General features: G+C 40.6%; 1 protein-coding gene across 1 annotated transcript in view; it reads right to left on the bottom strand.

Annotated features, from left to right (window-relative positions):
• The window catches only part of DSCAM (DS cell adhesion molecule), a 672449-nt gene that overhangs the window by 248995 nt on the left and 409697 nt on the right, over positions 1-13757 (bottom strand). The window contains exon 10 of the mRNA XM_028126500.2: positions 2408-2527. Within this exon, the coding sequence (XP_027982301.1) occupies positions 2408-2527 (120 nt within the window). The remainder of the gene's footprint in view (positions 1-2407; positions 2528-13757) is intronic.

The raw sequence follows: 13757 nt of genomic DNA, 5'->3' as shown, positions 1-13757 counted from the left end.
TATCTGTCCAGACTCCTCTTGCGAGAAAGAGTAAACCCTTGTGGCTTTAAGTCACTGAGCCCAATTCCAGCAAAGGCAAAGAGATAGTTAGAGGGACTTATGGAAGTATTAATGTGACTACTACACAGGTATTAAAAAGTCATAATGGTCACCCATGTTCATTGACATGGAAAGAAATTCACAGCATATTGATAACTGAAGAAAGGAGATTATAAGTTAGGAAGAATCATATGATCAATTAACAAAGCCTACAAAATTATATGCTTATCCATGGATATATATATTTGCTAGGGGACAGGTCTGAAAGGCTAACCAAAAACACAGAGTAGTTATCTTTATCTTTGAATGATGCTATTTGGGGGGGAATTTAACTTCATAAAAAATTTTTTGTTGCAATTTCTATGTGTTTCCTTGATGATTTCATATTGCACATAAAATTTAAAAATAAAAAAGGCTACTGAAACTTAATTCGCACATGAATGACGGGAAGGAATAAAATGTCTATCAGATTCGTGACAGAGGAAGCACTATTTCATCTATGAAAAACACTCTTACAAATAAATAAAATATGGAGAGAAGCCTGTAAATAACATAAATAAGAAATTTCCCAAAAGGGAAGCAGAAGTGGTCAGTAAACAGAGGATAAAAATGTTGTAACATCATTAGTAATCCAAATATACAAATTAAAACAGAAAGCCATTTCAACCATTCACATTATAAAGAACAAAAAGATCCTTTCGAATTGGCGAGGATGCAGGGACACACAGAGCCTCACCCTGCTGGTGAGTGTGCAAACTGCTGCAGTATTTTCCAAAGGACCCTGGGCCAGTACAGACCAAAAGCCTTCAATGTGGTCATGCTACTTTACTTCTAAGGATTTCCCTAAAGAAAGCAATCACACAGACACACATCGCATACACATCCAAGGATGTTCATCCGGTGGAGTTTATAGCAGTGATACACTGAAAACAATCTCAAGGAGAAAGAGGGAGCCTTGCACATTGGCAAAATCAGATATATTTTTGAAGAAGGTAAGTGTTGTGGGAAATGTTCATAATGTCATATATGAACATGTATATAAACTAAGTTAAATGCATCCTGTTTGTTTTCATGTAATGCAACATGAGGCTTCAAATATGGCCTAAAATAAAAGGTCACGTGGGCAGATATTCTGAATAACAGGCTTAGGTTTTTGAATAAAATGCTTTCACATGGACAATGTATGTGGCAGGCTACAGGGGAGGAGCCTCAAGGAATTCTTAAAAATTTAACTGATTCCCTCCTGCGATGAAGTGGTTTCTAGCACACTCTTCCCTCCCTCTTCTCTTTCCCCCTGGATGGAGGTGGTAAGTGACCCATTCGTTCTGCTTTTGTTGCACTGATATTTCCATAATAAGAAAATGCAACATGTTACTTTAAAAAGCAACATCTGGAATACAAACCATAATAAAGCAAACAAATAAATAATATACTCAGAACAATTAAACACACATAGTAGGTCTTAGATTGTTAGGAAAAGAGACCATGATTTATTTGTTTATCCCACCCGTGTGCATTTGGCCTTCAACCATTTGATAAATTACTGAGTGAAGATGAGTGAATGAGAAAAGAAAGAGAACTCCAATATGTTGGTGAGCACAGTTAAGCACCCTTCCCTGGAGAAGACTGTAAGATGGATATAAATGATCTCTATGGTGTCTAGAATGATCCCCATTAGTCTGCATGTTACATGTTTCTATTCCTGTAATGTTTACAGCCTTACCTTAAAACTGGCAAAGATGCTTTGTCTTTGAAGAGAAAGCATGATTAGACACACATATTCAAGCAAAGAACACTGGATGCTCAACATAGGACATGGACGTGTGTGTTTTTAAAAGAGCATACCAAAAAAAAAAAAAAAAGAGCATATCAGGCAAATGATATGGAATTTGTATATTCTAAGATAACTAGTTAAATAAATCAATCAACAATTTTATTTTTAACCTTCTATACCCACTTAATGTCATATGTATAAATCCTGGGGAAATTCTTTTCAAACAACGGGCAATTCTGACAATTCGTTCTTGTGTCTGCACATGGAGGGGTGTGCAGGGTTCCCCAAGCAGATCATGGTTACACCTCACAGGTCGGCAATGCAGAGCTTTCCCTAAGGCTGAAATAACTTCCATTGAATCCCCTGCCCCATTCATGATCTTTCCCAGGGCATGCTCTACAAGACCAGACACTCCTGGTTCAAATTAAAAACACTCAGGTGGACCAGAAGGGGTAAATGTGAGAAGACAGACTTGGTGGGGGTGAGAACATATCTACTTGCCAGAAGCATGTCTGGAAGGATGCAAAATGCTCCTCTAATTCTTTAGATTCTACCATGTTTGGCAGGCAACAAGCAAATCAAATAACATCATACCTTTAGAGAATTTCCACACTATGGTGGGTACAGGATAGCCCTCAGCTGAGCAATTGAGGATGACAGCCTTGCCATAAATCCCGTCCTGGTCCCGTGGCTGAACCACAAATTTGGGAGGAACTGAAAAGAGAGAAATGTCACCCTTAATTCAGACAAGAAACACAACTTATTTTAATACCTTTAGGTATGATTTGAAGTCCAAAAATTTTAATGAACATTAAAATACAAACAACATGTTAACATATATGGAAAACTGAAAAACAGTATTTGTGAGCTGGAACAAATTAGGAAAGTGACCTCAGTGTAGGAAATCAATGATATTCTGCACACTGAAGTTACTTTGCCCTGGGGAAAACTGGGGTCATGTGTGGGAGTTTGACTAAACCAACGGAATAGGACATTCTGTATTTTTTTTTATTTGGGTTATAGAAGATCTTCAGCAACCCACTCCATGGCAAATAGAATCAGGACCACAATTGAAAGAACAAAGAGCAATTATCAAGAGTAAGTATTCCTCTTGGGTGTGCACTGCTCAAAGCATTTGGTATCTATTCTTCTTCTAACAGGAGATGAAGGGAAAATTAATAGGCATCCCCTAAAGGCAACAAAGAACATAGCATGATATTGAACTTTTCCCAAAAATCTGATGAAGATACATAGACCATTATTCCTGATGTCAGCACTCTTCTGGGCCAATGGGGGACAATGGAGGCTAACTGAAGTGAGGTACCATGATGGCTTTATCATAAGTGAATAAAAGAGGCAGATTAAATAACTGAGTATTTGGTGAGTTTTGTGAGGCGCAGAAAAAATGCATCCCTACCCAAAACATACACAAGCACTCTGTTTAGAACATACCTCCCAAGAGAAAGCAAATGCCTTGACAAGGTTAAGTTATTGTGATTCTAAGAGTTTTCGAGCCTTCTCTTAACTAAGAGTTTTCAAGCCTTCCCTTAAAGAGAGGATACGGATACTTCTAGGAAAGGCAGCATCTGAAGGTGTTAGAATCTCAGAAACTTTTCCGGGAGACCTGGATTTCGTCTGGTCCCAGGAATTCAGCTAGATAGGGATCAAACCATCCTGAACACCTACGAACTCAACAGGAGATTGAAGAAAAGAATAGCAACAACCCTCTGAACAGAAAAGCGACCACTTTCTGGAAGGTAGGACGTGTGGAGAAGTGAATCCGAGGCGACATTCGGGAGGATAGACAGCGGGGGAGGGGGCCTCCGTCGGCCGCTTCTGGCAACTGCTAGAGCCACGGAGCACAAAATCGGAACTTGTAGAAGTCGGCTCCGCTGAGGGACGTCGCTCCAGTGGCTGAGCGGGGGGTGGAACCCTCGCGGGACAGTGTGGTCTCAGGACCCTCAGGGTCACAGAAAGACCGGGGGGGGGGCTGAGTGCAGCAGAGCTCCCAGGTATCGGAGCGGGGAAGCCAGCTGCAGAGACGGAGCCGAGGCGCGGGCTCTCAACTCGGGGTTGCCATAAACCGTGATCTGCAGCACAGCTGGGCCACTGCTCCTCCAGCAAGGACCCAACAAGAGGCAGATCCGGGGAGACTCCCCTTCCTCCCCTGGGAGGAGTGGCGCGGGAGCGCACTGCAGGGATCTGCTGGGTTTGGAGACTCCACACGAGGTCGTGAGCCAGAGATAGAAACGCTCGGTCACAGGCCAGGTGAGCACGGAGTGCGGCCGGAGACTGGGAGACAGGAGTGATTGAGTGCTTTTCTCTGGGGACTCACTGAGGAGCAGGGCCCCGAGTTCTCAGCTCCTCCGGGTGGAGATTGGGAGGCCACCACTTTCACCCTGGTCCTCCAAAGCTGTACCGAGAGCTTGCAGGGAACAAAAGCTCCTGAGAGCAAACCCGAGCAGCTTGCTTATCCCAGACCAACAAGGGCGGGGCAATTCCACCTCCGGCAAAGACATTTGGGAACCACGGCAACAGCCCCCCACCCCAGAAGATCAGCCCGAACAGCCAGCAAGCCAAGACCAAGTTTACCGATCAAGGAGAACGGGAGAATTCCAGCCCTAGGGGAATACTGCACATAGAATTCATGGCTTTTTTACCATGATTCTTTAGTCTTTGAAAGTTAATTTTTTTAACTTTTTTAATTTTTCTTTTTCCCGTTTTCAACCAACATCCTATCAATCCCTTTTTTAAAAAACATTTTTATTCTTCATTTTTAGAGTCATAATCTATCCATCCTTAGTAGTTACCCTTATTTTTGCCATATATATATCAGTTGTTCTCTCTTTAAAATTTTGAGATATGGTTTCTTCTAACAGATCAAAATATACCCTAGGGGCGCCTGGGTGGCTCAGTTGGTTAAGCGACTGCCTTCGGCTCGGGTCATGATCCTGGAGTCCCGGGATCGAGTCCCACATCGGGCTCCCTGCTCAGCAGAGAGTCTGCTTCTCCTTCTCACCCTCCTCCCTCTCATGCTCTCTGTCTCTCATTCTCTCTCTCAAATAAATAAATAAAATCTTAAAAATATATATATATACCCTAAATCTCCAGTGTATGGCTTTCTTCTAGTCTCTTGCCTGATCATATTCTCTCCCTTTTTTTTTTAAATCCTCTTCTTTCTTTTTTCAAACAACTTCTTATCTTATGAATTCCTTTTATAAAATCTTTTATAATTATCATTTTACAGTCATAATCCATTCCTTCATCATATTAATCCTTATTTTTGTACATATATAAGTTCTTCTTTCTTTAAAATTTTGGGAGGCACTTTCTTCTAGGAGACCAAAATACAACCAAAATCTAGTGTGTGGCACTGATCTATGTACCAGCCTGATCATATTTGATCATATTCTGTTTTTTTTTTTTGTTTTGTTCTGTTTTTGTTTCTTTTTATGTTTTTTTTTTCTTCTTCTTTTCCTTCCTTTTCCCCTGGTTTCAGGTCTTTTCTGATTTGTTTAGAGTATATTTTCTGGGGACATTGTTACCCTGTTAGCATTTTGTTCTCTCATTCATCTATTCTCCTCTGGACAAAATGACAAGACAGAAAAACTCACCTCAACAAAAAGAACAAGAGACAGTACCGACTGCCAGGGACCTACTCAATACAGACATTAGTATGATGTCGGAACTAGAGTTCAGAATGATGATTTTAAAGATACTAGCTGGGCTTGAAAAAAGCATGGAAGTTATTAGAGAAAGCCTTTGTGGAGAAATAAAAGAACTAAAATCTAACCATGTCGAAATCAAAAAGGCTATTAATGAGGTGCAATAAAAAATGGGGGCACTAACTGCTAGGATAAATGAGGCAGAAGAGAGAATCAGCAATATAGAAGACCTAATGATGGAAAATAAAGAGGCTGAGAAAAAGAGGGATAAACAACTACTGGATCACGAGGGCAGAATTTGAGAGATAAGCGATACGAAAAGATGAAACAACATTAGAATAATTGGGATCCCAGAAGAAAAAGAAAGAGAGAGAGGGGCAGAAAGTATATTGGAGCAAATGATAGCAGAGAACTTCCCTAATGTGAGGAAGGAAACAGGCATCAAAACCCAGGAAGCACAGAGAACCCCCCTCAAAATCAATAAAAATAGGTCAACACCCTGACATCTAATAGTAAAACTTCCGAGTCTCAGAATCAAAGAGAAAATCCTGAAAGCAGCTCAGGAGAAGAGATCTGTAACCTACAATGGTAGAAATATTAGATTGGTAACAGATCTATTCACAGAGACCTGGCAGGCCAGAAAGGACTGGCAAGATATCTTCAGAGCACTAAACGAGAAAAATATGCAGCCAAAAATACTATATCCAGCTAGGCTGTCATTGAAAATAGAAGGAGAGATAAAAAGCTTCCAGGACAAACAAAAACTAAAGGAATTTGCAAACACAAAACCAGCCCTACCGGAAATATTGAAAGGGGTCCTCTAAGCAAAGAGAGAGCCTAAAAGCAACAGAGACCAGAAAGGAACACAGACAATATACAGTAACAGTCACCTTACAGGCAATACAATGGCACTAAATTCCTATCTTTCAATAGTTACCCTGAATGTAAATGGGCTAACTGCCCCAATCAAAAGACACAGGCTATCAGATTGGTTTAAAAACAAGAGCCATCGATATGCTGTCTGCCAGACGCATTTTAGACCCAAAGACACCCCCAGATTGAAAGTGAGGGGGTGGAAAACCATTTACCATGCTAATGGACACCAAAAGAAAGCTGGGGTGGCAATCCTTATATCAGACAAATTAGATTTTAAACCAAAGACTGTAATGAGATGTGAGGAAGGACACTATATCCTACTTAAAGGGTCTATCCAACAAGAAGATTGAACAATTGTAAATATCTATGCCCCTAACATGGGAGCAGCCAATTACATAAGCCAATTGATAACAAAAGCAAAGAAACACATCAACAGTAATACAATAATAGTGGGGGACTTTAACATCCCCCTGACTGTAATGGACAGATCATCTAAGCAAAAGATCAACAAGGAAATAAGGACTTCACATGATACTCTGGACCAAATGGACTTCACAGATATATTCAGAACATTCCATCCCAAAGCAACAGAATACACATTCTTCTCTAGTGCCCATGGAACATTCTCCAGAATTGATCACATCCTAGGTCACAAATCAGGTCTCAACTGGTACCAAAAGTTTGGGATCATTCCCTGCATATTTTCAGACCACAGTGCTTTGAAACTAGAACTCAATCACAAGAGGAAAGACGGGAAGAACTCAAATACATGGAGGCTAAAGAGCATCCTACTAAAGAATGAATGGGTCAACCAGGAAATTAAAGAAGAATTAAAAAAAATTCATGGAAACCAATGAAAATGAAAACACAACTGTTCAAAATCTTTGGGATACAGCAAAGGCAGTCCTGAGAGGAAAGTATATAGCAATACAAGCCTTTCTCAAGAAACAAGAAAGGTCTCAAATACACAACCTAACCCTACACCTAAAGCAGCTGGAGAAAGAACAGCAAATAAAGCCTAAATCCAGCAGGAGAAGAAAAATAATAAAGATCAGAGCAGAAAGCAATGAAATAGAAACCAAAAGACCAGTAGAAGAGATCAACAAAACGAGGAGACAGTTCTTTGAAAGAATTAACAAGATTGATAAACCCCTGGCCAGACTGATCAAAAAGAAAAGAGAAATGACCCAAATCAACAAAATCATGAATGAAAGAGGAGAGATCACAACCAACACCAAAGACATACAAAAAATTATAAGAACATTTTATGAGCAATTCTATGCCAGCAAATTAGATAATCTGGAAGAAATGGATGCATTTCTAGAGATGTATTAACTACCAAAACTGAACCAGGAAGAAATAGAAAACGTGAACAGACCTATAGCCACTAAGGAAATTGAAGCAGTCATCAAACATATCCCAAAAAACAAAAGCCCAGGGCCAGATGGCTTCCCAGGGGAATTCTACCAAACATTTAAAGAAGAATAAATACCTATTCTTCTGAAACTATTCCAAAAGATAGAAATGGAAGGAAAACTTCCAAACTCGTTTTATGAGGCCAGCATTACCTTGATCCCCAAACCAGATAAAGACCCTATTAAAAGGAGAATTACAGACCAATATCCTTGATCAATATGGATGCAAAAATTCTCACCAAAGTACTAGCCAATAGGATCCAACAGTACATTAAAAGGATTATTCACCACAACCAAGTGGGATTTATCCCTGGGCTGCAAGGTTGGTTCAACATCCGTAAATCAATCAACGTGATACAATACATTAACAAAAGAAAGAACAAGAATCATATGATCCTCTCAATAGATGCAGAAAAAGCATTTGACAAAGTACAACATCCTTTCTTGTTCAAAACTCTTCAGAGTATAGGGATAGAGGGTACATACCTCAATATCATACAAGCCATCTATGAAAAACCCACATTGAATATTATTCTCAATGGGGAAAAACTGAGAGCTTTCCTCCTAAGGTCAGGAACGTGGCACGGATGTCCACTATCAACACTGCTATTCAACATAGTTTAGAAGTCCTAGCCACAGCAATCAGACAACAAAAAGAAATCAAAGGCATCCGAATTGGCAAAGAAGAAGTCAAACTCTCACTCTTTGCAGATATTATGATACTTTATGTGGAAAACCGAAAGACTCCACCCCAAAACTGCTAGAACTCATACAGGAATTCAGTCAAGTGGCAGGATATAAAAGCCATGCACAGAAATCAGTTGCATTCCTATACACCAATAACAAGACAGAAGAAAGAGAAATTAAGGAGTCAATCCCATTTACAATTGCATCCAAAACCATAAGATACCTAGGAATAAATCTAATCAAAAAGGCAAAGGATCTGTACTCAGAAAACTATAAAATACTCATGAAAGAAATTGAGGAAGACACAAAGAAATGGAAAAACGTTCCATGCTCATGGATTGGAAGAACAAATATTGTGAAGATGTCAATGCTACCTAGAGCAGTCTACACATTCGATGCAATCCTCATCAAAATGCCATCCACTTTTTTCAAAGAAATGGAACAAATAATCCTAAAATTTGTATGGAACCAGAAAAGACCGTGAGGATGTCAATGCTACTTAGAACAGTTTACACATTCAATGCAATCCCCATCAAAATACCATCCACTTTTTTCAAAGAAATGGGACAAATAATCCTAAAATTTATATGGAACCAGAAAAGGCCCCGAATAGCCAGAGGAATGTTGAAAAAGAAAAGCAAGGCTGGTGGCATCACAATTCCTGACTTCCAGCTCTATTACAAAGCTGTCATCATCAAGACAGTATGGTACTGGCACAAAAACAGACACATAGATCAATGGAACAGAATCGAGAGCCCAGAAACGGACCCTCAACTCTAGGGTCAACTCATCTTTGATAAAGCGGGAAAGAATGTCCAATGGAAAAAAGACAGTCTCTTCAACAAATGGTGTTGGGAAAATTGGACAGCCACTTGCAGAAGAATGAAACTAGGCCATTTCCTTACACCACACACAAAAATAGACTCAAAATGGTTGAAAGACCTAAATGTGAGACAGGAGTCCATCAACATCCTAAAGGAGAAGACAGGCAGCAACCTCTTCGACCTCAGCCACAGCAACTTCTTCCTAGAAACATTGCCAAAGGCAAGGGAAGCAAGGGCAAAATAAACTATTGGGACTTCATCAAGATAAAAAGCTTTTGCACGGCAAAAGAAACAGTCCACAAAACCAAAAGACAACCGACAGAATGGGAGAAGATATTTGCAAATGACATATCAGATAAAGGGCTAGTATCTAAAATCTATAAAGAACTTATCAAACTCAACACCCAAAGAACAAATGATCCAGTCAAGAAATGGGCAGAAGACATGAAGAGACATTTTTCCAAAGAAGACATCCAAATGGCCAACAGACACATGAAAAAGTGCTCAGCATCAGGGAAATCCAAATCAATACCTCAATGAGATATCACCTCACACCAGTCAGAATGGCTAAAATTAACAAGTCAGGAAATGACAGATGTTGGCGGGGATGCGGAGAAAGGGGAACCCTCCTACACTGTTGGTGGGAATGCAAGCTGGTGCAGCCACTCTGGAAAACAGTATGGAGGTTCCTCAAAAAGTTGAAAATAGAGCTACCATATGACCCAACAATTGCACTGTTGGGTATTCACCCCAAAGATACAAATGTAGGGATCTGAAGGGGTATGTGCACCCCGATGTTTATAGCAGCAATGTCCACAATAGCCAAACTGTGGAAAGAGCCAAGATGTCCATCGACAGATGAATGGATAAAGAAGCTGTGGCATATATACACAATGGAATATATTGCAGCCATCAAAAGGAATGAGATCTTGCCATTTGCAATGACGTGGATGGAACTGGAGGGTGTTATGCTGAGGGAAATAAGTTAGTCAGAGAAAGACATGTACCATATGACCTCACTTATGAGGAATTCTTAATCTCAGGAAACAAACTGAGGGTTGATGGAGTGGTGGGGGGTGGGAAGGATGGGGTGGCCGGGTGATAGACATTGGGGAGGGTATGTGCTATGGTGAATGCTGTGAATTGTGCAAGACTGTTGAATCTCAGATCTGCATCTCTGAAACAAATAATACAGTATATGTTAAAAAAAAAAAGAAGAAGAAGATAGCAGGAGGGGAAGAATGAAGAGGGGCAAATCGGAGGGGGAGACAAACCATGAGAGAGGATGGACTCTGTAAAACAAACTGAGGGTTCTAGAGGGGAGGAGGGTGGAGGGATGGGTTAGCCTGGTGATGGGTATTGAAGAGGGCACGTTCTGCATGGAGCACTGGGTGTTATACGCAAACAATGAATCATGGAACACTACATCAAAAACTAATGAGGTAATGTATGGTGATTAACATAATAATAAAAAATTAAAAAAAAAGAATCTCAGAAACTTTTCCATCAAAATCTGAATCTCAGAAACTTTTCCATCCTAAAGTGATTAATTATGGAATGAAATTCTAAGAGGTCAATCACAGAATTATGTAAGAGGAGAAGGATTGTGTCCACCATATATCAGACACCTAACCAATGTGAGCATTCTTCCTCTCCTTTGCATAATTCCTGGTAAAGCTAATCTTGTCTGCCTTGCAATTTCCAGAATTCTTATTTTTGACACAGAAACATGGGCCTCTGTGCTACAGATCATTAGGGATTCCAGCCATCACATGAATGGACTGGGAGAAAGATCAGAGTTTATGTGAGATAGAAGCTTCGAAGCATGTTGAAATGATACAAACCATAGTGAAGATAATTTTGGCCATAAAATAGCCAAGGAGGAGGGAATGATAGACACGAGAAGCAGCTGGAGATGGAACTCACTGCTGTGTTTCTGAAAGAGATGACCGTGATGGCTAGGAGTACAGAGCCAAGGACTAAACACTGGGGCTTGTGCTCCAACTGTTTCTTCCAGTTGGATGATCTGGTGCAAGCTATCAAATGTCTCTTGGTTTCAATTTCCTTATTGGCAAATTGGGGATAATTATAGCACTCATTTTATAGGATTGGTGTGGGGATCAAATAAATTATGATTGCAAATGTTCTCAGAACAGTGCCTGGAAGATATTAAGTGCTCTAGGAGTGCTGGTTAATTTAATAAATGCAGGTATGTCCAGCTTTAACATAACCTTAACAAACACAATTCCCAACTTGCAAGTTAAATAATTTATACAGCCGATGGGTGTCTTCAATATTGCTTAACTAGTAAGCAATTTTACTTCATTTGGATGATATGCTGAGACACACATATTCAATAAAATGTAAATATATTTAAATAAGGTGATAAGGGATGACTATCTCATGCTGGAGAAAAATGCTGGAGATTATATAGAGCAAAGTTTTCTAGTAAAAATAATCAACCTCAAAGATAGATTACAAAGTTTAAGGCACCATGCCAAAATCACTCTTGCCAGGTAGAAGGTAAATATGCAGTCATCTATAGTCTATGCTCTATTTGGCTCAAATTCTGCTGAGAGAAGGAAACCCCTTGTCCAATGGGCAGGGTAACTAATCTCTTGCATTTCCTCTGGAAGGATGTCTAATTATAATTGATCCATGACCCCTCCCCTCAATTTGGTTCCAATCCAAAGGGACATTACTTAAAAACTGATCAAAGAGGTTTACATGGGAAATGACCATTGACATATTGCAAGTGGAAGGTAATTACAGATGGAAATGGCTCATAAAACTGCAAATTATCTTTCACATCTTCCTTTTTCATCTCCTTGTATCAGGTACTGATGGTTCTCCCTCGAAAATGTATCACATATCCTCAAATTCTCTTCATCTTCACTGCCATGCTCTGGTCACAATGGGTAGGCCGGGTGTATGGTAAAGTGCCACACACCCTCCATCCATCTGGTTTCAGCACACGGAGGGCTGGACAGTTCCATGCACTTGCCAGGGTACCACACCAAGAGCATGAGTCTCTCTTTGCTGTCCCAGAGCCTTCTCTGGACTTACAAATGCTTAGTCACTTTCACTGATGCAACCCAGAAGTGTGGGAGACAAACACATAACAATGAGAGAGGGCGGGGGGGGGAGTGCCCCTCCTCTCCATCCTTCCATCCCATGGAATGATTCTGAGGCACCTTCTATGCCTGTGCTTCTCAAACATTAGAGGGCATCAAAATCTCCTGAAGAGCTGACTAAAACACAAGTTGCTGAACCCTATCTTCCAAAGTTTTGACTCAGGAGATCTGAGGAGGGATCCAAGATACTGTCTTTTTAATAAGCTTCAAGTGATGCTGAGGCTGCTGGTCCAGAGACAATACTTTGAAAATCACTGTTCTCTGTGAGTCCTCAGAGGATTCCTCAGGGTACAAAGGAGCCCCAACTGCCCACAGCATCAACAAGCTCATTAAAACAACTTTAATTGATACTTTCCCTCTTTTTCTGATCTCATTCCCACCCCCCATCCCTCACTCTGGAATCCAGGAATCACCTCTCAAATAAGTGATCAGCGGTCAATCATGGACCTCGAACTCTGCTTTCAGAGGCACTCCCCTTGAAACAAGGCCAATACTGGTTCTTAGCTGGTTTCTGGAGTAGCCTCCTCACTGGTCTACCTGGCACCTACAGCCCAACTTGAATCTGTTCCCCATACAGTGGCCTGAAGAATCCAAGACACTAATTGGATGAGGTGAGTCCCTGCTTAAAATCACCAGTGCATTCCCATTGTCCCTTGATATAATCCAGACTTCTACAATATCTTGAAGGCTCTTTATGACTTGGGTCTCTAGTCTCCAGCTTCATCTCTCGACACTCCCCTTTTGCTGTTCTAAAACCCCATCTATTCTCCAACCCCCACGATTGCTCTTGCTGCTGGGTCTTCACATAAGCTTCTGCATTTCTTTGTTTAACAAATTCTCACTTATTATTATTACAACTCAGCTCAAAGCCCATTTTGTCTGGAACACCCTTACTGATGCTGTGGATGAGATTGACTGCCCCCACAAACCCTGTGTTACCTGCTATTGCCTTTATCAAACATGTCTCGTATTGCTGCTTTCATTGCCTGTCTCCCCCGTCAGGCTCTATACCATAGGAGAATAAGAATCATTCCTTTCCCACAGACCACTGGATCCCCAGCATGGGGCACAGCAATAGAACAACAGAAAGCTCTCTGAAAATGCTTGTTGAATGGACAAACAAATAGGTATTATTATTCCAGTTTTACAGAATAGAGAAATAGATTTTGTCCAGAGTAGCATGTCTAAGTTAATACCACAGATCAGAGTGACTCTAATGCCGAAAGCTTTGGAGTGGATGGACCTACTCTCTTCTGAGGGTAGAGAGCAGAAAGCATTCTAGGAGGATTCTGGGCAAAGAGATACGGACAGGAGGTGGAGCTGTTGCAATTTGAGCTAAAACT

The sequence above is a fragment of the Eumetopias jubatus genome, unplaced genomic scaffold (assembly GCF_037043125.1).
Source record: "Eumetopias jubatus isolate StellerSeaLion01/CBP00866 unplaced genomic scaffold, mEumJub1_p1.0 scaffold_1, whole genome shotgun sequence".
In the NCBI taxonomy this organism is placed as follows: domain Eukaryota; kingdom Metazoa; phylum Chordata; class Mammalia; order Carnivora; family Otariidae; genus Eumetopias; species Eumetopias jubatus.
Note: the sequence above shows the minus strand (reverse complement) of the source record. Positions and strands in the feature narration are given on the sequence as shown.